The 27,728-nt window shown below is 53.8% G+C and overlaps 3 protein-coding genes across 6 annotated transcripts; 1 reads left to right on the forward strand and 2 right to left on the reverse strand.

Moving 5' to 3' along the window:
- The first annotated feature begins 80 nt into the window (after positions 1–80).
- Positions 81–12,769, forward strand: ILF2 (interleukin enhancer binding factor 2). Its single transcript, XM_074529730.1, has 14 exons — positions 81–191; positions 814–855; positions 969–1,011; positions 2,015–2,119; positions 2,993–3,070; positions 4,528–4,630; positions 4,734–4,799; positions 6,139–6,255; positions 8,004–8,082; positions 9,791–9,878; positions 10,001–10,062; positions 12,140–12,254; positions 12,337–12,427; positions 12,514–12,769. Exons 1-14 carry the CDS (start codon positions 187–189, stop codon positions 12,672–12,674), a joined length of 1,155 nt encoding a protein of 384 aa, XP_074385831.1. The 5' UTR covers positions 81–186; the 3' UTR covers positions 12,675–12,769.
- A 1,444-nt stretch (positions 12,770–14,213) lies between these two features.
- Positions 14,214–15,557, reverse strand: SNAPIN (SNAP associated protein). The gene is made up of 4 exons (XM_074529731.1): positions 15,399–15,557; positions 14,783–14,829; positions 14,579–14,697; positions 14,214–14,482 (listed from the first exon to the last, which is right to left on the reverse strand). Exons 1-4 carry the CDS (start codon positions 15,503–15,505, stop codon positions 14,393–14,395), a joined length of 363 nt encoding a protein of 120 aa, XP_074385832.1. The 5' UTR covers positions 15,506–15,557; the 3' UTR covers positions 14,214–14,392.
- Positions 15,558–15,781: 224 nt separating this feature from the next.
- Positions 15,782–27,652, reverse strand: LOC141725706 (mothers against decapentaplegic homolog 4-like). 4 transcript variants are annotated; one of them, XM_074529726.1, is made up of 12 exons: positions 27,277–27,651; positions 25,454–25,703; positions 24,398–24,572; positions 23,921–23,941; positions 21,129–21,278; positions 20,242–20,316; positions 20,037–20,144; positions 19,919–19,957; positions 19,656–19,839; positions 18,286–18,454; positions 17,025–17,163; positions 15,782–16,222 (listed from the first exon to the last, which is right to left on the reverse strand). In XM_074529726.1, exons 2-12 carry the CDS (start codon positions 25,676–25,678, stop codon positions 16,023–16,025), a joined length of 1,485 nt encoding a protein of 494 aa, XP_074385827.1. In that variant the 5' UTR covers positions 25,679–25,703; positions 27,277–27,651; the 3' UTR covers positions 15,782–16,022. The 4 variants fall into 4 exon arrangements, with proteins under 4 accessions (XP_074385827.1, XP_074385828.1, XP_074385829.1 ...); XM_074529727.1 differs by lacking the exon at positions 23,921–23,941 and having other exon boundaries at positions 27,277–27,652; XM_074529728.1 differs by lacking the exon at positions 20,037–20,144.
- Positions 27,653–27,728: the final 76 nt, after the last annotated feature.

Here is a 27,728-nt window from a genome sequence, read left to right on the forward strand (position 1 = left end):
TCCAGCGGCCGCCTCGGCGCGCGCCGCCATTGGCCACCTCCCGCTCTGATTGACGCGCCGCCTCACCAATGGCTGCTGGAGAAGCGCCCGCCAGGGGCGGGATGAGGGAGAGCGGCGGCCAATGAGCGGGCGGGTTGCTGCGGGGTCTGCGAGCGGCGTTTCATTGTCGGGAACGGCGGCGGCGACATGAGGTGGGACCGGGGGATACCGGGGGGATACCGGCACCGAGACCGGGGGGATACCGGGATTAGGGGAGGAAGGGGGGAAGTGGAGGGAGAACCGAGCCTGGAGGAATCACGAGGACCGTGGGGGGGGACGGGCACCGGGAGCGACCGGGACTTGGGGGGCCACGGGAGCGCGGGGTGGGGAACGGGGCGAACCAAGGGGAACCGGGGATGGGGCCGGGAATGGAGCACCGGGAGGGGCGGCACCAAAGGGAACCGGGGATGGGGGAGAGCAGCAGCGAAACCGGGGGTGGGCGGAGCCTTAAAGGGACCGGGGAGCACCGGGAGGGGACGGGGAAAGGAGCGGGAAAGGACGGGGGAGCACCGGGGAGGAACCGGGAAGGGGCTGGGAAGCACCGGGAGGGGACCTGGAAGGGACCGGGGAGCACCGGGAGGGGACGGGGAAAGGAGCGGGAAAGGAGCGGGGGAGCACCGGGGAGGAACCGGGAAGGGGCTGGGAAGCACCGGGAAGGGACCGGGGAGCATCGGGAGGGACCGGGCAGCACCGGGAAGGCAGAACCGGCACAGTTGAATCGCTGCCGGTGCTCGGTGCCCTCACTCAGCGCCGCTCCCGTTCTCTCTCCCGCAGGGGCGATCGAGGCCGCGGCCGCGGCGGCCGCTTCGGTTCCAGGCGAGTCCCGGGGCGGCCCCGGTGGGGCGGGAGCGGCGGGCGGGGGTCCCGGAGGGGCGGGCGGGGGTCCCGGAGGCTCCGGGAGTGATTTCGGGATTTTTTATCCTCTGCAGGTTCCGGCCCTTTGTGCCCCACATCCCCTTCGACTTCTATGTGGTGAGTGACACCGGGAATTAACGGGATTTCCCGGGATTTTCCGTGAATTTTCCGGGATTTACTGGGAATTTTCCGTGAATTTTCTCCTGTTCCAGTGTGAGATGGAATTGGGAAATGGGAATTTTCTCCTTTTTCAGTGTGAAATGGAATTGGAAAATGTGAATTTTGTCCCGTTTTCAGTGTGAGATGGAATTCCCTGAATTATAAAATGTGAATTTTGCCTTTCCCAGTGTGAGATGGAATTCCCTGAATTATAAAATCAGAATTTTCCCCTTTCCCAGTGTGAGATGGTGTTTCCCTGAACTATAAAATCAGATTTTTCCCCTTTTTGCAGTGTGAGATGGCTTTTCCATGAATTATAAAATCAGATTTTTCCCCTTTCCCAGTGTGAGATGGCTTTTCCCTGAATTATAAAATGTGAATTTTGCCTTTTTGCAGTGTGAGATGGAATTCCATGAATTATAAAATCGGATTTTTCTCCTTTCCCAGTGTGAGATGGAATTATAAAATTGGATTTTTCTCCTTTTTCCAGTGTGAGATGGAATTGGAAAATGAGAATTTTGTCCCGTTTCAGTGTGAGATGGAATTCCATTAATTGGAAAAATGGGAATTTTGTCATTTTCCAGTGTGAGATGGAATTCCATGAATTAGAAAATTGGAATTTTCTCCTTTTTCCAGTGTGAAATGGGGAGAATTTAATGAATTCCTGGTGGGAATTTTCTCCTGTTTCAGTGTGAGATGGAATTCCCTGAATTATAAAATCAGAATTTTCTCCTGTTTCATTCAGTGTGAAATGGGGAGAATTCCATGAATTGGGAAAATAGGATTTTTGTCCTTTTCCCAGTGTGAGATGGGGAGAATTTAATGAATTCCAGGTGGGAATTTTCTCCTGTTCCAGTGTGAGATGGCTTTTCCCTGCATTATAATATCAGATTTTTCTCCTTTCCCAGTGTGAGATGGCGTTTCCCTGCATTATAAAATCAGAATTTTCTCATTTTTGCAGTGTGAGATGGCATTTCCCCGCGTCAAACCCGCGGCAGACGAGTCAGCGTTCAGCGAGGCGCTGCTCAAGAGGAACCAGGACCTGGCTCCCACCGCGGCTGAGCAGGTGCTGGGCCCAAAAAAACCCCAAAATCCCCCAAAAAACCCCAAAATCCCCAAAATTTGGGGTTTGGGGAACCCAAACTTCCTCAGGAATAACCTAAAAATGAATTTTTGGGGAATTTGTGCTGTGTAAATGGGATTATTCCTGGGGGATTGAGCTGAAAATCCACCTAAAAGCCTCAAAATTTGGGGTTTGGGGAACCCAAACTTCTTCAGGAATAACCTAAAAATTAAATATTTTCTGGAAATAATGTGGATTTTGTGCTCTGTAAATGGGATTATTCCTGGGGAATTGAGCTCAAAATCCCCAAAATTTGGGGTTTGGAGAACCCAAACTTCCTCAGGAATCACCTAAAAATTAATTATTTTCTGGAATTAATAAATTTTTTTGGGGAAATAATGTGGATTTTGTGCTTTGTAAATGGGATTATTCCTTGATAATTGAGCCCAAAATTCCCAAAATTTGGGGTTTGGAGAACCCAAACTTCTTCAGGAATAACCTAAAAATTAATTATTTTCTGGTATTAGCACCTTGAAGGAGATTTTTGGGGAATAATGTGGATTTAGTGCTCTGTAAATGGGATTATTCCTGGGGAATTGAGCCCAAAATTTGGGGTTTGGAGAACCCAAAGTCCTTCATGAATAACCTAAAAATTAAATATTTTCTGGAAATAACGTGGATTTTGTGCTCTGAAAATGGGATTTTTCCTGGGGAATTGAGCCCAAAATCCCCAAAATTTGGGGTTTGGAGAACCCAAACTCCTAGAGGAATAACCTAAAAATGGAATATTTTCTGGAATTAATGAATTTTTTTGGGGAAATAAAGTGGATTTAGTCTGTGTAAATGGGATTTTTCCCGGATAATTTTCTTTTCCAGGCTTCCATCCTGTCCCTGGTGACCAAGATCAACAACGTCATCGATAATTTAATTGTGGCACCGGGAACGTTCGAGGTGGTGAGTGCAGAAATTGGGAAAAATCCAGAGAGGGGGGAATGGGAAATTCTCATTGTCCTGGGTGGAATTTGGGTTGAATTTTTAGGATTTTGGGTTGAATTTTTGGGTTGAAATTTTGGGTTGAATTTTTGAGGATTTCGGGTTGAAGTTTGGGTTGAATTTTTGGGATTCTGGGTTGAAGTTTTGGGATTTTGGGTTGAATTTTGGGTTGAATTTTTGGGATTTTGAGTTGAAGTTTGGGTTGAATTTTGGGTTGATTGAATTTCTGGGATTTTTGGTTGAGTTTTGGGTTGAATTTTTGGGGATTTTGGGTTGAATTTTGGGTTGAATTTTTGGGATTTTTGGTTGAATTTTTGAGGATTTTGGGTTGAATTTTCGGTTGAATTTCTGGGATTTTTCGTTGAATTTTGGGTTGAATTTTTGAGGATTTTGGGTTGAATTTTTGAGGATTTTTGGTTGAATTTTGGCTTGAATTTTTGGGATTTTGGGTTGAATTTTTGGGATTTTGGGTTGAAGTTTGGGTTGAATTTTTGGAATTTTGGGTTGAGTTTTGGGTTGAATTTTTGAGGATTTTGGGTTGAATTTTGGGTTGAATATTTGAGGATTTTGGGTTGAATTTTTGAGGATTTTGGGTTGAATTTTGGGTTGAATATTTGAGGATTTTGGGTTGAATTTTTGAGGATTTTGGGTTGAATTTTCAGTTGAATTTCTGGGATTTTTCGTTGAATTTTGGGTTGACCTTTGGGATTTTGGGTTGAATTTTTGAGGATTTTGGGTTGAATTTTGGGTTGAATTTCTGGGATTTTGGGTTGAAGTTTGGGTTGAATTTTGGGTTGAAGTTTTGGGATTTTGGATTGAGTTTTGGATTGAATTTTTGAGGATTTTTGGTTGAATTTTGGGTTGAATTTTTGAGGATTTTGGGTTGAATTTCTGGGATTTTGGGTTGAATTTTGGGTTGAATTTTTGAGGATTTTGGGTTGAATTTTTGAGGATTTTGGGTTGAATTTTGGGTTGAATTTTTGAGGATTTTTCGTTGAATTTTGGGTTGAATTTCTGGGATTTTTGGGTGAATTTTGGGTTGAATTTTTGAGGATTTTGGGTTGAATTTTGGGTTGAATTTTGGGTTGAATTTTTGAGGATTTTGGGTTGAATTTTGAGGATTTTGGGTTGAATTCTGGGTTGAATTTTTGGAATTTTGGGTTGAGTTTTGGGTTGAATTTTTGGGATTTTTGGTTGAATTTTTGAGGATTTTTCGTTGAATTTTGGGTTGAAGTTTTGGAATTTTGGGTTGAATTTTGGGTTGAATTTCTGGAATTTTCGGTTGAATTTTTTGGATTTTGGGTTGAATTTTGGGTTGAATTTTTGGGTTGAATTTTTGAGGATTTTGGGTTGAATTTCTGGGATTTTGGGTTGAATTTTGGGTTGAATTTCTGGGATTTTGGCTTCTTTCCCCCCAGCAAATCGAGGAGGTTCGCCAGGTGGGCTCCTACAAGAAGGGCACCATGACCACGGGGCACAACGTGGCCGACCTGGTGGTGATCCTGAAGATCCTGCCCACCCGTGAGTGTGGGCCCGGGGCACCCTCGGGCCAGGCCTTCCTCCAAACCCTCCTCATCCTCATCCTCCTCCTCATCCTCCTCCTCATCCTCCTCTCCTTTCCCAGTGGAAGCCGTGGCAGCCTTGGGGAACAAGGTGGTGGAGAGCCTGAGAGCGCAGGACCCCAGCGAAGGTGAGCCCTGGTTTTTAAAAATTTTTAAAAATTTTAAAATATTTTTAAATATTTTTTAATATTTTCTAAAGATTTTTAAGTATATTTTTTAAAGATTTTTAAAAGATTTTTAAGTATATTTTTTAAAGATTTTTTTAAAGATTTTTAAATATATTTTTTAAGATTTTTTTAAAGATTTTTAAATATATTTTTTAAGATTTTTTAAAGATTTTTGAATATATTATTTTTAAGATTTTTTAAAGATTTTTAAATATATATATTCTTAAGATTTTTTAAAGACTTTTAAAGATTTTTAAATATATATATTTTTAAGATTTTTTAAAGATTTTTAAATATATATTTTTTAGGATTTTTTAAAGATTTTTAAAGAGGTAAATTTTGGGATTATAACAGGTAAATTTTGGGATTTTAATGGGTAAAATTTGGGATTGTAAGAGGTAAATGTTGGGATTATCACAGGTAAAGTTTGGGGATTGTAAGACAAATTTGGGGATTGTGACAGGTAAAATTTGGGATTTTAACAGGTAAAATTTGGGTTTTTAACAGGTAAATGTTGGGATTTTCAAAGGTAAATGTTGGGATTGTCAAAGGTAAATTTTGGTATTGTCACAAGTAAATTTTGGGATTATAACAGGTAAATTTTGGGATTTTAATGGGTAAATTTTGGGATTGTAAGAGGTAAATGTTGGGATTATCCCAGGTAAAATTTGGGGATTGTAACACATAAATTTTGGGATTGTGGCAGGTAAAATTTGGGATTTTAACCTGTAAAATTTGGGATTTTAACAGGTAAAACTGGGGATTGTAAGAGGTAAATTTTGGGATTCTGACAGATAAAATTTGGGATTTTACCATGTAAAATTTGGGTTTTTAACAGGTAAATTTTGGGATTTTAATGGGTAAATTTTGGGACTGTAAGACGTAAATTTTGGGATTTAACAGGTAAATGTGTGGATTGTAACAGGTAAATTTTGGGATTGTGACAGGTAAAATTGGGGATTGTTAAGAGGTAAATTTTGGGATTTTAATGGGTAAATTTTGGGATTGTAACACATAAATTTGGGGATTGTGACAGGTAAAATTTGGGATTTTAACCAGTAAAATTTGGGATTTTAACAGGTAAAACTGGGGATTGTAAGAGGTAAATTTTGGGATTCTGACAGATAAAATTTGGGATTTTACCATGTAAAATTTGGGTTTTTAACAGGTAAATGTTGGGATTTTCAAAGGTAAATTTTGGGATTTTAACAGGTAAATGTTTGGGATTGTGACAGGTGAATTTTGGGACTGTGACACCATTCCTGGTTTCTCCAGCCCCCATTGCCGCTCTCTCCCGCAGTGCTGACCATGCTGACCAACGAGACCGGCTTTGAGATCAGCTCGGCCGACGCCACGGTGAAGATCCTGATCACCACGGTGCCGCCCAACCTGCGCAAGCTGGACCCGGAGCTGCACCGTGGGTACCCAGCCCTGCCCCTGCCCGGGGCACTGCGGGCACTGGGGGCACTGGGAGCACTGGGAACACTGGGGAAACTGGGAGCATTGGGATGGGGAACTGGGAACACTGGGGACACTGGAAGTACTGGGAGCACTGGGAGCACTGGGAATACTGGGAGCATTGGGAACACTGGGAGCATTGGGAATACTGGGATCAGTGGGAACACTGGGAGCACTGGGAGCATTGGGAACATTGTGGGCACTGGGAATACTGGGAGCACTGGGAGCACTGGGAACACTGGGGGCACTGGGAAGGACTGGGAGCACTCAGGGCACTGGGAACACTGGGAACACTGGGGGCACTGGGAGCACTGGGAGCACTGGGAACATTGGGAGCATTGGGAACACGGAACACTGGGAACACTGGGGGCACTGGGGGCATTGGGAGCATTGGGAATACTGGGGGCAATGGGAACACTGGGAGCATTGGGAACACTGGGAACACTGGGGTCACTGGGAGCACTGGGAGCATTGGGAACACTGGGGGCATTGGGAACACTGGGAATACTGGGAGCACTGGGAGCATTGGGAATACTGGGAGCATTGGGGGCATTGGGAACACTGGGAGCACTGGGAACACTTGGAACACTGGGGGCACTGGGAGCACTGGGAGCACTGGGAATACTGGGATCAGTGGGAGCACTGGGAGCATTGGGAATACTGGGAACACTGGGAGCACTGGGAACACTGGGGGCACTGGGAATACTGGGAGCACTGGGAGCATTGGGGGCACTGGGATTACTCAGAACACTGGGAACACTGGGGGCACTGGGAGCACTGGGAATACTGGGAATACTGGGAGCACTGGGGGCACTGGGAGCACTGGGAATACTGGGGGCACTGGGAGCACTGGGAACACTGGGAACACTGGGAGCACTGGGAGCATTGGGAGCACTGGGAGCACTGGGAGCACTGGGAACGCTGGGAGCACTGGGAATACTGGGAACACTGGGAATACTGGGAACACTGGGAGCATTGGGAACACTGGGAGCACTGGGGGCACTGGGAACACTGGGAGCATTGGGAAGGACTGGGGGCACTGGGAATACTGGGAACATTGGGGGCACTGGGAGCGCTGGGAGCAGTGGGGGCACTGGGAGCATTGGGAGCACTGGGAGCATTGGGAACACTGGGGGCATTGGGAGCACTGGGGGCACTGGGGGCACTGGGAGCATTGGGAATACTGGGGGCATTGGGAGCACTGGGAATACTGGGAGCAGTGGGAGCAGTGGGAACATTTGGGGCACTGGGAACACTGGGGACACTGGGAGCATTGGGAATACTGGGAGCATTGGGAATACTGGGAGCACTGGGAGCATTGGGGGCACTGGGAGCATTGGGGGCACTGGGAGCAGTGGGAGCACTGGGAACACTGGGGGCACTGGGAGCACTGGGGGCACTGGGGGCACTGGGGACATTGGGAATACTGGGAGCACTGGGAATACTGGGAACACTGGGAACACTGGGAACACTGGGGCACTGGGAACACTGGGATCAGTGGGAACACTGGGAACACTGGGAATACTGGGAGCACTGGGAACGCTGGGAATACTGGGAGCAGTGGGAACACTGGGAGCACTGGGAATACTGGGGGCACTGGGGGCATTGGGAACACTGGGAACACTGGGGGCACTGGGAGCATTGGGAACATTGCGGGCACTGGGAATACTGGGAGCACTGGGAGCACTGGGGTTTTGCTCCTTGCAGTGGACATCAAGGTGCTGCAGAGCGCCCTGGCCGCCATCCGGCACGCGCGGTGGTTCGAGGAGAACGCGTCGCAGTCCACGTGAGTGACGGCTGCGATGGGGATGGATCATGGGGATGGGGCTGGATCCTCAATCTGGGTCTGGATCCTCAGTCTGGGTCCGGATCCTCATTTTGGGTCTGAATCCAAATCCTAAATCTGGGTCCAGATCCTCAGTCTGGTTACAGATTGTCCTTCTGGGTTCAGATCTTCATTCTGGGTCCAGATTCTCAATGTGGGTCTGAATCCAGATCCTCCTTCTGGGTCCAGATCCTCAATCTGGATTAAGATTCTCCTTCTGGGTCTGAATCTTCAATCTGGGTCCAGATCCTCCTTCTGGGTCCAGATTCTCAATCTGGGTCTGAATCCTCAATGTGGGTCCAAATCTTTATTCTGGGTCCAGATCCTCAGTCTGGGTATAGATCTTCCTTCTGGATCTGGATTCTCATTCTGGGTCCAGATCCTTAATCAGGGTCTGGATCCTCAGTCTGGGGTCCAGATCCTCAATCTGGGTCTGGATCCTCATTTTGGGTCTGAATCCTCAGTCTGGATCCAAATCCTCATTCTAGGTCCAGATCCTAAATCTGGGTCTGAATCCTCAATCTGGGTCCAGATCCTCAGTCTGGTTACAGATCCTCAATCTGGATTAAGATTCTCCTTCTGGGTCTGAATCCTCAATCTGGGTCCAGATCTTAGTTATGGGTCCAGATCTTCATTCTGGATCCGGATCCTCGTTCTGGATCCAAATCTTCAATCTGGGTCCAGGTCTCCAATCTGGGTCTGAATCCTCAGTCCTGGATATAGATCTTCAATCTGGGTCCAGATCTTAGTTCTGGGTCTGAATCTTCAATCTGGGTCCAGATTCTCCTTCTGGATCCAAATCATAGTTCTGGGTCCAGATTCGCCTTCTGGGTCTGAATCCAAAATCTGGGTCCAGATCCTCCTTCTGGGTCCAGATCATCAATCTGGGTCCAGATCCTCAGTCTGGGTCCAGATCCTCCTGGATCTGAATTCTCAGTGTGGGTCTGAACCCTCCTGTTGAGTCCAGATCTTAGTTCTGGGTCCAGATTCTCAGTGTGGGTCTGAATCCAGATTCTCCTTCTGGATCCAAATCCTGGTTCTGGATCCAAATCCTGGTACTAGATCCTAAACCCGGTTCTAGATACCAATCCTTGTTCTGGATCCAGATGCTGATTCTGGGTCCAGATCATTGTTCTGGGTCCAGATCCTCAGTCTGGATTAAGATCCTCAATCTGGATTAAGATTCTCCTTCTGGGTCTGAATCCTCAATCTGGGTCCAGATCTTAGTTATGGGTCTGAATCTTCATTCTGGGTCCAGATTCTCCTTCTGGATCCAAATCATAGTTCTGGGTCGAGATCCACCTTCTGGGTCCAGATCATCAATCTGGGTCCAGATCCTCCTGGATCTGAATTCTCAGTGTGGGTCTGAACCCTCCTGTTGAGTGCAGATCTTAGTTCTGGGTCCAGATTCTCAATGTGGGTCTGAATCCAGATTCTCCTTCTGGATCCTAATGCGAGTTCTGGATCCAAATCCTGGTTCTAGATCCTAAACCTGGTTCTAGATAGCAATCCTTGTTCTGGATCCAGATGCTGATTCTGGGTCCAGATGCTGATTCTGGGTCCAGATGCTGATTCTGGGTCCCGATCCTCGATCTGGATCCCCAATCCCATTCCCAAGATCCCAGAGCAGTTCCAGGTGTGGGCCTGAGCTGCTCCTGCCTCTCTCCAGGGTGAAGGTTCTGATCCGGCTGCTCAAGGACCTGAGGATTCGCTTCCCCGGCTTCGAACCGCTCACCCCCTGGATCCTGGACCTGCTGGTGGGGCCACCTTCTGATCCTGATCCTGATCCTGATCCTGATCCTGATCCTGATCCTGATCCTGATCCCAACAGGAGCTGGGATTCTGGGAATCTCCTAATTCCTCTCCATTCCCTCTGCAGGGTCACTACGCCGTGATGAACAACCCCACCCGGCAGCCCCTGGCCCTCAACATCGCCTACAGGTCTGTGGGGTTTCCATCCCACAGGTTCCCCTCGTGGGATAAAAGCGTTTTTCCTGATAAAACCACTGGAATATCACGGGAGATAAATCCAGCTGGGATTTCCTGGTGGTGGTTTTCATTTGTGATTCCATTTTCCCAACAAAACCATTGGAATCTCACAGACTGACTGGGCATAAACCCAACTGGGATTTCCTGGCGGGGTTTTCCATTTGTGGCTCCATTTTCCCAACAAAACCATTGGAATCTCATGGAATGTCTGGGAGACAAACCCATCTCTTCCAACTGGGATTTCCTGGTGGTGTTTTCCCTTTGAGGTTCCATTTTCCTGACAAAACCATTGGAATCTCACGGGCTGACTGGGCATAAACCCAGCTGGGATTTCCTGGTGGTGGTTTCCATTTGTGGTTCAATTTTCCCAACAAAACCACTGGAATCTCATGGAATGTCTGGGAGATAAACCCAACTCCTCCATCAGGGATTTCCTGGTGGCGTTTTCCATTTGTGGTTCAATTTTCCCAACAAAACCATTGGAATCTCACAGACTGACTGGGAGATATATCCAGTAGGGATTTCCTGGTGGTGTTTTCCCTTTGAGGTTCCATTTTCCCAACAAAACCATTGGAATCTCATGGGAGACAAACCCAACTCCTCCAGCTGGGATTTCCTGGTGGTGGTTTCCCTTTGAGGTTCCATTTTCCCAACAAAACCATTGGAATCTCACAGGCTGACCGGGTGACAAACCCATCTCCTCCATCAGGGATTTCTTGGGCTGTTTTCCCTTTGTGGCTCCATTTTCCCAACAAAACCATTGGAATCTCACAGGCTGACCGGGTGACAAACCCATTCCTCCATCAGGGATTTCCTGGGCTGTTTTTTCCTGAAATGATCCATTTTCCCAACAAAACCACTGGAATCTCATGGGAGATAAACCCATCTCCTCCAGCAGGGATTTCCTGGGCTGTTTTCCCTTTGTGACTCCATTTTTCCCAACAAAACCATTGGAATCTCATGGCAGATAAACCCATCTCTTCCAACTGGGATTTCCTGGTGGTGTTTTCCATTTGTGGTTCAATTTTCCCAACAAAACCATTGGAATCTCATGGAATGACTGAGAGACAAACCCATCTCCTCCACCTGGGATTTCCTGGTGGTGTTTTCTCTTTGTGGTTCAATTTTCCTGATAAAACCATTGGAATCTCATGGGCTGAGTGGGAGTTAAATCCTGGTGGGGTTTTCCATTTGTGGTTCAATTTTCCCAACAAAACCATTGGAATCTCACGGACTGACTGGGAGATATATCCAGCAGGGATTTCCTGGTGGTGTTTTCCCTTTCTGGTTCCATTTTTCCCAACAAAACCATTGGAATCTCATGGCAGACAAACCCATCTCCTCCATCAGGGATTTCTTGGGCTGTTTTCCCTTTGTGGCTCCATTTTCCTTATAAAACCACTGGAATCTCATGGGAGATAAACCCAGCTCCTCCAACTGGGATTTCCTGGTGGGGTTTTCCCTTTGAGGTTCCATTTTCCTTATAAAACCACTGGAATCTCACAGGCTGGGATTTCCTGGTGGTTTTCCCTTTGTGGCTCCATTTTCCCGACAAAACCATTGGAATCTCATGGGCTGACTAGGAGATAAATCCAGCTGGGATTTCCTGGGCTGTTTTTTCCTGAAATGATCCATTTTCTTTATAAAACCACTGGAATCTCATGGCAGACAAACCCATCTCCTCCAACTGGGATTTCCTGGTGGTGGTTTCCCTTTGAGGTTCCATTTTTCCTGATAAAACCATTGGAATCTCAGGGGCTGACTGGGAGCTAGGTATTCCTAGTGGGGTTTTCCCTTTGAGGTTCCATTTTTCCCAACAAAACCATTGGAATCTCACAGGCTGACCGGGTGACAAACCCATCTCCTCCCTCAGGGATTTCCTGGGCTGTTTTCCCTTTGTGACTCCATTTTCCTTATAAAACCACTGGACTATCATGGGTGACAAACCCATCTCCTCCATCAGGGATTTCCTGGGCCGTTTTTTCCCTTTGTGACCCATTTTTCACCCCGATTTCCCCCCGTTTTGCAGGCGCTGCCTGCAGATCCTGGCGGCCGGGCTCTTCCTGCCCGGCTCCGTGGGCATCACGGACCCGTGCGAGAGCGGCAACTTCCGCGTGCACACGGTGATGACGCTGGAGCAGCAGGTCAGGAGGGCACCCCAAAAGGCCAGGGGACACTTTTGGGGGGGTCTCTCTGTCCTCACATTGTCCCCCTCCTCATCACCAGGACATGGTGTGCTACACCGCCCAGACCCTGGTGCGCATCCTGAGCCACGGAGGGTACAGGAAGATCCTGGGGCAGGAGGGTGATGCCAGCTGTGAGTTTGGGGTTTGGGGGGGTCTCAGGGTGGGCACGGGGTTGGTGTCACCTCGAGGAGGTGCCCAGTGTCACCTCGTGGGGCAGACCTGGCCTCTGAGATGTCCACGTGGGACGGGGTGATTGTGACGCCGTCGGAGAAGGCGTACGAGAAACCGCCGGAGAAGAAGGAAGGGGAGGAAGAGGAGGAGAACCAGGAGGAGCCGGCGGCCGGGGAGGAAGAGGAGAGCATGGAGACGCAGGAGTGACACCTGTGGCAGCTGCAGCAGGTGAGGGGACACAGCCCAGTGTCCCTGTGCCCTGTCCCTGTTTTGTACTTGCACATTAAAGCGTTCCCACCTTTGCAGCAGTGTGCTGTTTGCTCGGGTGTGTGTGGGGTTGAGGGGCAGCAGGAGAAGGATCCAGAACTTGAAGGAAACACCTGGGGGTGTCCAGACCCCAATTGGGGCAGCCCAAATCCCAACTGTGCCTCCCAAATCCCACCTGGGTTTCCAAAATTCCACCTGGGATGTTCCAGATTCAACCTGGAGGTGCCCAGACCCCATCTGGGTTTCCCAAATTCCACCTGGGGGTCTTCAAATCCAACCTGGGCTTCCCAAATTTCACCTGGAGTTGTCCAAATCCAACCTGGGGCTGCCCAAACCCCACTTGGGCTTCTCAAATTCCACCTGAGCTTCTCAAATTCCACCTGGAGGTGCCCAAAGTGAACCTGGAGGTGCCCAAACCCCACTTGGGCTTCCCAAATTCCACCTGAGCCTCTCAAATTCCACCTGGGATCTTCCAAATTCAACCTGGAGGTGCCCAAACTCCACCTGAGTCTTCCAGACCTCACCTGGGCTTCCTAAATCCAACCTGGAGATGCTCAAATCCCACCTGAACCTCCCAAATTCAATTTGGAGGTGCCCAAACCCCACCTGGGCTTCCCAAATTTCACCTGGAGTTGTCCAAATTCAACCTGGGGCTGCCCAAACCCCACTTGGGCTTCCCAAATTCCACCTGAGCCTCCCAAATTCCACCTGGGATGTTCCAAATCCCACCTGGAGGTGCCCAGACCCCATTTGTGCCTCCCAAATCCTACCTGGGGGTGTCCAAATCCCATTTGGAGCAGCCCAAACCCCACCTGAGCCTCTCAAATTCCACCTGGAGGTGCCCAAACCCCACATGGGCTCCCCAAATTCCACCTGAGCCTCTCAAATTCCACCTGGGAGGTTCCAAATTCAACCTGGAGGTGCCCAGACCCCATCTGGGCTTCCCAAATTCCACCTGGGGGTGTCCAAATCCAACCTGGAGGTGCCCAAACTCCACCTGAGTCTTCCAGACCTCACCTGGGCTTCCTAAATCCAACCTGGAGCTGCTCAAATCCCACCTGAGCCTCCCAAATCCAATTTGGAGGTGCCCAAACCCTACCTGGGCTTCCCAAATTTCACCTGGAGTTGTCCAAATCCAACCTGGGGCTGCCCAAACCCCACCTGGAGGTGCCCAGACCCCATTTGTGCCTCCCAAATCCTACCTGGGGGTGTCCAAATCCCATTTGGAGCAGCCCAAACCCCACCTGAGCCTCTCAAATTCCACCTGGAGGTGCCCAAACCCCACATGGGCTCCCCAAATTCCACCTGGGGGTGTCCAAATCCAACCTAGGGGTGCCCAAATCCAACCTGGAGGTGCCCAAATCCAACCTGGAGGTGCCCAAGTCCAACCTGGAGGTGCCCAAATCCAACCTGGGGGTACCCAAACCCCCCTGGCAGCACCTCTGTTGTCCCCAAGGCCCCTCAGGGATGTGGGGTCACCACCACAAACTCTCAGTCGCTTTTATTCCAGCGCCCCCAAATCCGGGATCGCGGCTCCGAGCGTCCCAAATCCCTCATGTGCAGGTGATGGAGGGGGGACAGCTCCTCAATTCCACAATTCCTGCTCCATCATCATGCCCTGCTTGGTCACCTGGATGGTCACCTGGATGGTCATTTGGTCACTTGGCCTGGTAGCCCCCAGCCTCCAGCATTGCTCTCCTCCTCACCGTCTCCTTGGCCACGCTGTGGTTCAGCCTCCTCAGCCTCTCCTGGACGTGACAAAAAAATCACAAAAATTCACAAAAATCATCTGTCAGCACCTTGGGGGGCTCTGAGACCCCCAAATTTCCTTGTTCATCCCTCACCTGGGCGTTCTGCAGGATGTTGTTGACCAGCACCACGCGGCGCCGGGCGTTCAGCAGCTTCTTCACGTAGGGGTCGAGGTCCAGAGCCACCTTCTGGTCCTCATTGATGCGGCAGAGCTCTGGGGAGGGGTCTGCGTGAGCCCCCCGTGCCCCCTTCGGGATGATGGGGGGACAGGGGGGACCCCCACTCAGGGTTGGGCTCACCTGTGGCCAGGCTGTCGATGTGCTCCCGCAGCTCCACCTGGCTCTCCCTGGGGATGGGGGAAATTGGGATTTATACCCTAAATTCGGCTGTGTTCACCCATAAAATGATGGGAGATGTGTGGCCAGCACCCCCCAGGCAACAACACCAAGAATTGCCCACCTCATGTTCCCCCAAATCCCCCAAAATTCGCCCTCACGTACCTCCAAATCCCTTCAGTGCCAAAATTCACCCTCATGAAGCCCCAAAGCCCTTCAGCCCCAAAACTTGCCCTCACGTACCCCAAAATCTCCAAAATTCGCCCTCATGTACTCCTACATCCCCCAAATTCATCCTCATGTATCCCCAAAATCCCTTCAGCTCCAAAATTCACCCTCATGAACCCCCAAAGCTCTTCAGCGCCAAAATTCGCCCTCATGTGCTCCTACATCCCCAAAATTTGCCCTCACATACCACAAAATCCCTTCAGCCCCAAAATTCACCCTCACGCCCTCACAAATCCCTTCATCCCCTCAGAACTGCCCTCCCCGGCTCTCCCTACCCCTCAGCCCTGCAGCCCGCCCAGCCCCGCTCCCGGCCCGTCCCAGCCCCGCCGCCGGCCGCTCTCGGTGCCCGCACCTGACGCTGTGGACGTGGCGGTCGAGCTGTCGCACGGCGGGGCGCAGGAACTGCAGCAGCCCCTCAGCAAAGAGCTCCCGAGCACCGGGGCCGCTCCCCGCCGCCATCTTAACCCGCGGGGGCTGCCGGGAAACCGAGTCCGTGAGGAGAGGGAGAGGCCGCTTCCGGTGCGCGCCGCGAAGGCTGATGGGAAACAGAGTCCGTAATGAGGGGGAGGAGCGGAAGCTTCCGGTGCGCGCCGCGGGGGCTGCTGGGAAATGTAGTCCTAAAAGGCACAGAGGGAGGCGCATCTGGAAGTGCATCGGGCGGCACATCTGCACTGCTCAGCGTCCGTCACAGGCCACAGATTCCAACCCCATCCATTAAATAACTAAATAATGGTAAAAACAACACGGTGTCGGTCCTTTTGCCTTGTTTTAAAATTTTCTTTTTTTGGTTTATTTTCATACAAAAGTTAAAGCAGGAGGTGGAAATCAGCACTGAGGGCTGCACTACACCCAGGCCACAAGGCCTGACCCAATCCATTCAATAACCGTTAAACAAACAAACTTTTGGTCATTTTGCTTCGTTTTTTTGCCATTTCTCTTCATTTTTTTTTCCTTTTTTTGGCATTTCTCGCGGGATTCAGGCGTGTGCGTCGGGCAGGGCGTGCAGGACGTGGTCCAGCAGCTGCAGGGCGCGGTGCAGGTGCACCTCGATCCAGCAGGGCGTGCAGGTGATGCTGGCGCGGGGGTAGTCGGGCCCCCAGCCCTTAACGAAGCTCAGCCTAACGAGGCAAAGGCGCCGCAGGTCGTCCACGCCGAGCCCCGCGGCCACCGACAGCCCTGGGGGGGAAACACGGTCAGGATGGGGGGCTCAGCTTGTCCTGGGGTCACTCATGGGGGTCTCAGCCCACCCTGGGGTCACTCATGGATGGTGGGAGGGGTCAGCACAGGGTCCTGTCCCTGCTGTGGTCACTCACAGATGGTGGGAGGGGTCAGCACGTGGGTCCCAACCTGCCCTGGGGTCACTCATGGGTGATGGTGGGGGTCCTGTCCCCACTGTGGTCACTCACAGATGGTGGGGGGGGTCAGCATGGGGGTCGTGTCCCCCCTGTGGTCACTCACAGATGGTGGGAGGTGTCATCATGGGGGTCCCAGCCCACCCTGGGGTCTCTCACAGATGGTGGAGGGGGTCAGCATGGGGTCCTGTCCCCACTGTGGTCACTCACAGATGGTGGGAGGGGTCAGCACGGGGGTCCCAACCTGCCCTGGGGTCACTCATGGGGGTCCCAGCCCACCCTGTGGTCACTCACAGGTGGTGGAACAGCCCCAAGGGGGTCAGCACGGGGGTCCTGTCCCCCCTGTGGTCACTCACAGATGGTGGGGGGCGTCATCATGGGGGTCCCAGCCCACCCTGTGGTCACTCATGGATGGTGGGAGGGGTCAGCACGGGGGTCCCAACCTGCCCTGGGGTCACTCATGGGTGATGGTGGCGGTCAGCATGGGGGTCCTGTCCCCACTGTGGTCACTCAGGGGTGGTCACCATGGGGTCCTGTCACCACTGTGGTCACTCAGGGGGTTCAGCACAGGCACTGACCAGCACTGTGGTCACTCACAGGCACTGACCACCCCCGTGGTCACTCACCGATGGCCGGGGCGATGCCCCCCACAGACCCCGCCCCGGGGATGGTCCCGGCCACCGCGGCCGCCTGGGCAGTGGCCGCAGCCTGGGCCGTGGCCGCCTGCTGCTGCATCTGCCGGTGGCACTGCCGCAGGTCAAACACCTGCGGAGGGGACAAACGTGTTTCAGCAAAAATCCCTTCTTTAGGAGTTTTTTTTTTAAGATTATTTAATATTTTTTTTCTCCTGAGAAGCTGAGAAACCTCAAAAAGAAAATGTAAATGATAATTATCTGTTGCTGTAAAATGCAACAAGTAGATCTGTGATTGGTCTCATGGAATTATTTCTAATTAATTATTCTAATTATTTTTAATTAATCTGTCTGGACTGTCTCAGTCAATCACAAACCTTTATCAGCATTCCTTTTCTATTCTTAACTAACCTCCTTTCTTCTATTTTTTAATAGAATTTTAATATAATATAATATAAATAAATAAATAATTTATATATTTATCAAATATATATTTATTTATCCATAAATAAATATGTATTTGATATAATGTATAAATAAATATATAAATTATATTACACATATTAGTATATTATTATATACTACTATATACTATATTAATATATATCATTATATACGATATATTATATATATTATATATATTATATATATTATAGATATTGTTATATATTATATATTACATTATATATATTATATATCTTATATATTTTATATATTTATATAATAAATTACATTATCATATGTTATTTTATATTTGGTATATATTCATATAATAATTATACTACTATATAGTAGATATATATTTGATACAATATATAAATAAATGTATAATATGTACTATATTATATATATATATTATAATTTTATCTATCAAATACATATTTATTTATAAAAATTATGGTTTAGAAGGTTTGCTTTATAAATAAATAAAAATACAAAATTATCAATAATAAATACAAATAAATAAATATACATAAAATAAATATAAATATTAAAATAAATAAAAATAAAGATTTATTTATTTATAAATCAAACCTTCTAAAACACCAAACCAACACCCCCATCTCTTCCCTCATCCTCAAACCCCTGCAAACACCAAACTCCACCACACGGGGGCACCACTGAGCAGGGCACATTTAGGGTCGGGGGCGTCCCTCCATCCCTGGGGCGCTTCCACTGCCCTGAACCCCCCAAAATCCAAACACAGACCCCCCCCAGCCCCTTGGGGACCCTCGGGGTGCCCTGGGGTGCCCACCTTGACGTGCGCTCCGGGGTACACCTTGTGCACGGCGTCGCCGGGGGCCCTGCCCGCCTCCCTGTCCAGGTAGAAGCTCTGCACGAACACGGCGTGCTCGCTGCGGCAGCGCATCCACACATCGCCCTCTCCGCGGCGCTCCAGCTGCACGCCCCGGCCGATGTGCAGCCTGGAGAGAGCGTCAGGACGGACCCCCAGGACCCCTGAGCCCCCCCAGGACCCCCCAAATCCCTGTTCCACCCCCAGTTCCTGCCCCTGTTTCACCTCCCTTGCCGCTCCAGCTGCACGCCCCGGCCGATGTGCAGCCTGGAGATGTGTCAGCATGGACCCCTGAGCACCCCAGGACCCCCGAGCCCCCCCCAGGACTCCCCAGGAATCCTGAGTCCCAGTCCCACCTGCCCCAGGTTCTGTTTTGCCCTGATTATCCCACATTTTCCCCGATTACCCCGTGTTACCCACTCCTATTCTGCCCTTATTATCTCTTCTGGATCCCTCTTTTCCTCATCACCCCATTTTCCCCCTTTTTCCTGATTTTCCCCTTTTTTCCTCCTTCTGCCCTAACTATCCCCTATTTCCCCCATATCCCCCTTTTCCCCTTTATCCCCCTTTTTGCCCCCCATCCTTCACACCCCCTGCCCCATTCCCAGAGCTGATTCCCCCCATTATTCCCAACCCTCCCCAACGCCCCCCGTCCCCTCTGTGCCCCCCTTAACCCTCCAGTGCACCCCATGCCCACCATGCCCTCCACACCCCCCTGTGCCCCCCATGCCTCCCGACCCCCATCTCCCCCATGCCCCCTATGTGCCCATTGTCCCCATCCCCTCCATGCCCCTCCATTCCCCCTATGCCCCTCTCACCCCCCATGCCCCCTTCCCCCTTATGCCCCTCTGTGCCCCCCGTGCCCCCCTGATCCCCATCTCCCCCATGTCCCCCGTGTCTCCTCACCCCCCATGTCCCCCATTTCCCCCTCACCCCCCATCACCCCCATGACCCCGTGCCCCCCGACCCACCGTGCGCTCTCCGTGTCCCCCATTCCCCCGGTGCCCCCCAGTGCCCTCTGGTGCCCCCCATGCCCACCGTGCCCTCTCGCTGGCAGCGCAGCGCTGCACGTTGGAGAGCAATGCCCCCAATGCCCCCCATCTCCCCCATTCCCCGTGACCCCCCAATGCCCACCATGCCCCCTGTGCCCCCCATGCCCACCGTGCCCTGTGACCCCCCAATGCCCCCAATGCCCCCTGTGCCCCCCATGCCCACCGTGCCCTCTGTGTGCCTCCCATGCCCACCGTGCCCTCTCGCTGGCAGACCAGCGCTGCACGTTGGAGAGCAATGCCCCCAATGCCCCCAATGCCCCCCGTGCCCTCCATGCCCACCGTGCCCTCTCGCTGGCAGCACAGCGCTGCACGTTGGAGAGCTGCCCCAGGCAGAACCGAGCGCCCCCCGAGGGATCCACGTATCCATCCACGACCACCGAGGGGCAGCTCGAGGGCACCTTGAAGATCTCCCCCACCTGCACGTCCTGCTCGAAGTAGGCGATGGAGCACCAGAACTCCGGGCCTGACACGGGGGGAAATTGGGGGTTTTTTTTGGGGGGTAACGGCACCCATGGGTGCTAAAGAGGGTGGGGGGCACTCACCAGGGTGGGTGGACACGGGGGGCTGCAGCATGGGGGGCCCTGGGTGGGTACAGAGGGGTCAGCACAGTGAAGATCCCACCCCAAAGTGTCACCCAGTGCCCCTCAAACCCAAACCTACAGCAGTGCTGGGGGTGGCTCTGGCTGCTGGGGTGGTGGTGGGGAGGGGGCTGCGACCCCCTCAAAGTCGGGGTGTAGGTGGTGGCAGGGCTCCAGCTCAGCGGGGAACCTGCAGGGGGACATGGGGGGACATGGGGGGACATGGGGGGACATGAGGAGGGTCCCCCCAAAGGGGTTGGGGGGCAGTGGGGCACCCCCATACTCACCGTGCTGGGGGGGTTTGGGGTACCCGTTCTGTGCTGGGGGGCGCTCGGGGTGGGCCTGGGGGTCCTGGGGGGTCGCTGTGGGGGAAGATGTTGATTTTATGGTTTAGAAGGTTTGATTTATTATTTTTTCTAGAAACATTTTAACATATTTTTAATATATTTATATATATATTTATATATATTTTTATATATATTTAGATATTAATATATGTATATATTTAAATATAGCTTTATATACATTTATATATTCATATATTTTGTATATTTTATACATTTTTATATATGTATATTATTATATATATTATATTTATATATAGGTCTATATATTTTATATATTTATATATCTATATATTTATATACATATTTATATATTTATATATTTATATATTTAAAAATTTATATATGTAAATATATTTATGTATGTAAATATATTTATATATATTTAATATATTTTATTTTATATGTATATGTATATTTATATATTTTAATGTAATATGTATATTTATATATTTTAACATAGTATGTATATTTTATGTATTTGTATATATTTACATATACAATAATAATAAATTATTATTATATATAAATAAATATATATACAATAAATATATATAATATATATATATAAAAATAATATTACAAATATATAAATATTATAAATAAATATATAATAAATATATATAATAAATATATAATAAATAATTATAATAAATAGAAATTATAAATATAAATAAATAAATAAATAATAATAAATTTAATCTATATTATACTTACTTATTATAAATATATTTATATATTTATATCCATAAATATTTATATATATTTATATATAGTGGAGTGGGGGGCTCAGTGTGACACCCCAAACTCCCTCAGTGTGGGGGTCTCACCTTGGGGCAGCTCCGGGCAGCTCCGGGGGGGCACTCGGGGGGGCAGCGCTCGGTGGGGGCACCCGGGGGTCTCCCCCCCCAGCTCCGGCAGCTCCATCGGCACCACACACTCATGGACACGCTCCTGCTTCACCGGGCACGGCGGCGACACTGGGGACACACCGGGCATGGGGGGGGCACGGGGACACACCGGGCATGAGGGGGACACTGGGGGCACACAGGGCATGGGGGGGACACTGGGGACACACACGGAGACCGTGGGGGGACACACAGCGGGCACGGGGGGGACACTGGGACACACCGGGCATGGGGGGGACACTGGGACACACACCGGGCATGGGGGGGGCACTGGGACACACCGGGCATGGGGGGGACACACACCGGGCATGGGGGGGACACACACCGGGCATGGGAGGGACACTGGGGACACACACCGGGCACCGTGGGGGGACACTGGGGACACACAGGGCATGGGGGGGGCACGGGGGCACACCGGGAATCATGGAGGGACACTGGGGACACACCGGGCACTGGGGGGACACTGGGACACACACCGGGCATGGGGGGGACACACACCGGGCATGGGGGGGACACTGGGACACACCGGGCACGGGGGGAGCACTGGGACACACACCGGGCATGGGGGGGCACGGGGACACACACCGGGCATGGGGGGACACTGGGACACACACCGGGCACGGGGGCGACACTGGGGACGCACCGGGCATGGGGGGGGGACACTGGGACACACCGGGCATGGGGGGGCACGGGGACACACACCGGGCATGGGGGGGGGACACTGGGACACACACCGGGCACGGGGGGGACACTGGGGACACACACCAGGCACGGGGGGGACACTGGGACACACACCGGGCATGGGGGGGGACACTGGGGACACACACCGGGCATGGGGACGACACTGGGGACACACCGGGCACCGTGGGGGGACACACACCGGGCACCGTGGGGGGACACTGGGACACACACCGGGCATAGGGGGACACTGGGACACACACGGAGACCATGGGGGGGACACTGGGGACACACACCGGGCACGGGGACAACACACACCGGGCACCGTGGGGGGACACTGGGGACACACACCGGGCATGGGGGGGACACTGGGACACACACCGGGCACACTGGGGACACACACTGGGCATGGGGGGGACACTGGGGACACACACCGGGCATCGTGGGGGGACACTGGGACACACGCCGGGCACGGGGGGGACACTGGGACACACACCGGGCATGGGGGGACACGGGGACACACACCGGGCACCGTGGGGGGACACTGGGGACACACACGGAGACCGTGGGGGGACACACACCAGGCATGGGGGGGCACGGGGACACACACCGGGCACCGTGGGGGGACACTGGGACACACACCGGGCACACTGGGACACACACCGGGCACGGGGGGGACACACACCGGGCATGGGGGGGGACACTGGGACACACACCGGGCATGGGGGGGACACTGGGACACGCACCGGGCACGGGAGGGACACTGGGACACACACCGGGCACCGTGGAGGGACACTGGGGACACACACCGGGCACACTGGGACACACACCGGGCACGGGGGGAACACACACCGGGCACGGGGGGGACACTGGGGACACACACCGGGCACCGTGGGGGACACACACCGGGCACGGGGGGGGCACTGGGACACACACGGAGACCATGGGGGGACACTGGGGCACACACTGGGCACGGGGGCGACACTGGGGACACACACCGGGCATGGGGGGGACACTGGGGACACACACCGGGCACGGGGGGGACACTGGGGACACACCGGGCACGGGGGGGACACTGGGGCACACACCGGGCACACTGGGACACACACCGGGCATGGGGGGGACACTGGGGCACACACCGGGCATGGGGGGACACTGGGACACACCGGGCATGGGGGGGACACTGGGGCACACACCGGGCATGGGGGGACACTGGGACACACACCGGGCACGGGGGGGACACTGGGGACACACCGGGCATGGGGGGGACACTGGGGACACACACCGGGCATGGGGAGGACACTGGGACACACACCGGGCATGGGGGGGACACACACCGGGCACGGGGGGACACTGGGACACACACCGGGCACGGGGGGGACACTGGGGACACACACCGGGCATGCAGGGGACACACACCGGGCACCGTGGGAGGATACTGGGACACACACGGAGACCATGGGGGGACACTGGGACACACACCGGGCATGGGGGGACACTGGGACACACACCGGGCACCGTGGGGGGACACTGGGGACACACACCGGGCATCGTGGAGGGACACTGGGGACACACACCGGGCACCGTGGGGGGACACTGGGGACACACACCGGGCACGGGGGGACACTGGGGACACACACCGGGCACCGTGGGGGACACTGGGGACACACACCGGGCACGGGGGGGACACCGGGACACACACCGGGCACGGGGGGGACACTGGGACACACACCGGGCATGGGAGGGACACTGGGGACACACACCGGGCATGGGGGGGACACTGGGACACACACCGGGCATGGGGGGGACACGGGGACACACACCGGGCACCGTGGGGGGACACACACCGGGCACCGTGGAGGGACACTGGGACACACACCGGGCATGGGGGGACACTGGGGACACGCACCGGGCACCGTGGAGGGACACTGGGACACACACCGGGCACGGGGGGGACACTGGACACACACCGGACACGGGGGGCACACGGGGACCCGTGGCCGGGGGGCTCGGGGGGCTCCGGGCCGGGTTCTCACCTGTGCGCGGGATGCTCAGACCTGCGGGACAGGGTTGGGGTGGGGGGTTTAGGATCAGGATTAGCGGTGCTGTGACCCCCCCTTGGTGACCGGGATCCCAGTTTAGGGGGGTCCCGGTGTGGGGGATTGGGGGGATCTCGATGTGGGGTTTTGGGGGATTAAGGGTTTATCATTAGGATCAGTGGTGCTGTGACCCCCCCTTGGTGACCGGGATCCCAGTTTAGGGGTTAGGATTAGGGTTAGGGTTAGGTGGGGGATTGGGGGGTCCTGGTGTGGGGGTTTGGGGGGTCCTGGTGTTGGGGATTGGGGGTCCCGGTTTGGGGGTTTGGGGGGTCCTGGTGTTGGGGATTGGGGGGATCTCGATGTGGGGTTTTGAGGGATTAAGGGTTTATCATTAGGATCAGCGGTGCTGTGACCACCCCTTGGTGCCCCCCCCCACCCTTGGTGACCCCTCCCCATTTCGGGGGTCCCGCTCACCGCCGCCGGGGGTCCCCACGCGCTCGTAGTGGTAGGGGTTGACGCAGACGCTGTCGCACTTGAGGTCGAAGGCGAACTGGCAGAAGCGGGCGGGTTTGAGCTCGTTCTTGTGCAGGTCGGGCCAGCGCCAGAGCCGCGCGTAGATGACGTGAGGGAAACCCTTCCTGCCGGCCACCTGTGGGGAGGGGGACACGGAGGGGTGGGACCCCTCCCCGGGGTGACAATATCGGGATATCCCTGGGGTGACAGCACTGGGATCCCCTCAGGGTGACAACGTCGGGGTCCCCCCGGGGGGACAACAGCGAGATACCCCTGGGGAGGATCTGGGACCCCCCAAACCCCCACACCGGGAACCCCCTGGGGTGACAACACCGGGGTCCCCAGGGGGCTCAGCCCCCATCCCAGGGGTCCCCAGGGGGCTCAGCTCCCATCCCGGGGGGGGTTACCCCCATTCCGGGGGTCCCCATAGGGGTCATTCCCCATTCCCAGGGGGTTACCCCTATTCTGGGGGTCCCCACAGGGGTCAGCCCCCATTCCCAGGGGGTTACCCCTATTCTGGGGGTCCCCATAGGGCTCAGCCCCCATTCCCAGGAGGTTACCCTTATTCTGGGGGTCCCCACAGGGGTCAGCCCCCATTCCCAGGGGGTTACCCCCATCCCGGGGGTCCCCAAGGGGCTCAGCCCCCATCCCGGGGGGGTTACCCCCATTCCGGGGGTCCCCATAGGGGTCATTCCCCATTCCCAGGGGGTTACCCCTATTCTGGGGGTCCCCATAGGGGTCAGCCCCCATTCCCAGGGGGTTACTCCTATTCTGGGGGTCCCCAAGGGGCTCAGCCCCCATTCCCAGGGGGTTACCCCTATTCTGGGGGTCTCCATAGGGGTCATCCCCCATTCCCAGGGGTTACCCCCATTCCGGGGGTCCCCACAGGGGTCAGCCCCCATTCCCAGGGGGTTACCCCTATTCTGGGGGTCCCCATAGGGGTCAGCCCCCATTCCCAGGGGGTTACCCCTATTCTGGGGGTCCCCATGGGGGGGTTTAACCCCCCTCGCGGGGTACCTGGAGCCGCCCGTCCAGCGTTCTCTGCACGGTGACACACTGGCCGGGCTGCGCCCCTCCGGAGGTGACAGCGGCCACCAGCGCGTCCAGCTCGTCCCTCTTCTCCTTGAGCTTCCTCAGCAGGCTCTGGATGGCGCGGCGGGCGAAGGCCTCGCTGTCCCCTCCCTGCCGGTGGCACAGCAGGCTGTGCACGATGCCGGGGCCGCTGTCGCCGCCCAGAGACATGGCGTGTCCCCAGAGGGTCACCCTGCTGCAGGGGACACCGAGCTGCTGGCACTGGTGACAAAACCATGTCACCCAAAGCCTGAATGACAGAGTTTGTCCCCAGAGGGTCACCCTGCTGCAGGGGACACCGAGCTGCTGGCACCGGTGACAAAACCATGTCACCCCAAGCCTGAGTTCTGTGGTCCCTGAATGACAGAGTTTGTCCCCAGAGGGTCACCCTGCTGCAGGGGACACCGAGCTGCTGGCACCGGTGACAAAACCATGTCACCCAAAGCCTGAATGACAGAGTTTGTCCCCAGAGGGTCACCCTGCTGCAGGGGACACCGAGCTGCTGGCACCGGTGACAAAACCATGTCACCCAAAGCCTGAGTTCTGTGCTCTCTCAGTGCCAGAGTTTGTCCCCAGAGGGTCACCCTGCTGCAGGGGACACCGAGCTGCTGGCACCGGTGACAAAACCATGTCACCCAAAGCCTGAGTTCTGTGCTCTCTCAGTGCCAGAGTTTGTCCCCAGAGGGTCACCCTGCTGCAGGGGACACCGAGCTGCTGGCACCGGTGACAAAACCATGTCACCCAAAGCCTGAGTTCTGTGGTCCCTGAATGACAGAGTTTGTCCCCAGAGGGTCGCCCTGCTGCAGGGGACACCGAGCTGCTGGCACCGGTGACAAAGCCATGTCACCCAAAGCCTGAATGACAGAGTTTGTCCCCAGAGGGTCGCCCTGCTGCAGGGGACACCGAGCTGCTGGCACCGGTGACAAAACCATGTCACCCCAAGCCTGCGTTCTGTGCTCCCTCAGTGCCGGAGTTTGTCCCCAGCGTGGGCTGAGGTGACCCAGCACAGTTCACAGGGACACTCGGGGTGTCCCCAGGCAGAGTTGGGGGCTGGCACACGCTCGGGGACAGCGCTGTGCCCAGGCTGGCACGGAACAGCCGCGATGGAGCCGCTCCCGCAGCCGCCGCCGAGCCCAGACTAAACAGAGCCCGGCCTGGCGCCGCTCCTTAACCCCGCTCTGTCTCTCTCGGCTTCTCCCTTTCCTGCCAGAGCCTGGAAAATCCTCGGGATGGCGGCAGACACAACAATCGCCGCTCTCTGCTCCTTATCCGAGCCTCAGCGTCCTGCCAGCACCCCCAGTATGCCCCCAAATGCCATCTCAGTATGGGGACACTTCCAGGGATGCTGAGGGAGGTGAGACCCTCACCCCCCGCCATGCTCTGGGGTCATCCCGGGCATCTCATCCCTGCTCCTTGCCTCGTGTTTTGGGGTTAAAAGCGGTGGGAGAGGGGATTTGGGGTCCTGCTCTCCCTCCCGGCATCCCAAGGCTGCTCCAGGGAAGGCTGGAAGGATCGGAGCCCGGGTTTGGGGCAAGCTGGGCTCAGTGGGGCCAGACCCAGCCCCGTCCTCACCCCACATCGCCCTGTCAGAGCCCCCGGCTGATCCCAGTCCCAAAACTCGTCCTGGGGATGTTCCTGGGACACCACGGGCAGGTGATGGGGACAGCGCAGGGGCTCTGAGGGGTGACAGGCTTTAAGAAGGGGGTGACACGCTTCAGGGAGGAGGGGACACATCGGGGACCCTCAGGGGTGGCTCGGGCTGGACTCACCTGCACCGGCCCCGCTGCCGTCACTCGCGGCCCGGCTCCCGCCGCATCTCCTCCGGCTCACGGTGGTGCCTGCAGAGCCCTGTCCTGAGCTTCCTGGCCTTCCCTGAGTCCTCTGCCTTTCCCTCAGGCCCCTGTCCTGCCCTGAGCTCCTTGCTCTTCTCTCAGCCCTTCCCCTCAGCCCCCTGCCCTTCCATCAGCCCCTGTCTTTCCCTCAGCCTCCTTCTCCTGTCAGCCCTTTCTCTCAACCTCCCTCGCTTTCTCTGAGCCCTCTCCTCCTACTCCCAGCTTTTTCCTCCTTCTCTGAGCTCTCTCCTCCTCCTCCTCCTCTCCCCGGTCCCGCTCCCGCTCCCTCGGCCCTTCGCCAACTCCGGCCCTACAATAACAAAAGGAGCGGCCGGAGCGCGTGAGGCGCCGCCGCGCCTCAGCCAATGGCAGCGCCCGTGACAGCCGGG

The sequence above is a fragment of the Zonotrichia albicollis genome, chromosome 30 (assembly GCF_047830755.1).
Source record: "Zonotrichia albicollis isolate bZonAlb1 chromosome 30, bZonAlb1.hap1, whole genome shotgun sequence".
In the NCBI taxonomy this organism is placed as follows: Eukaryota; Metazoa; Chordata; class Aves; order Passeriformes; family Passerellidae; genus Zonotrichia; species Zonotrichia albicollis.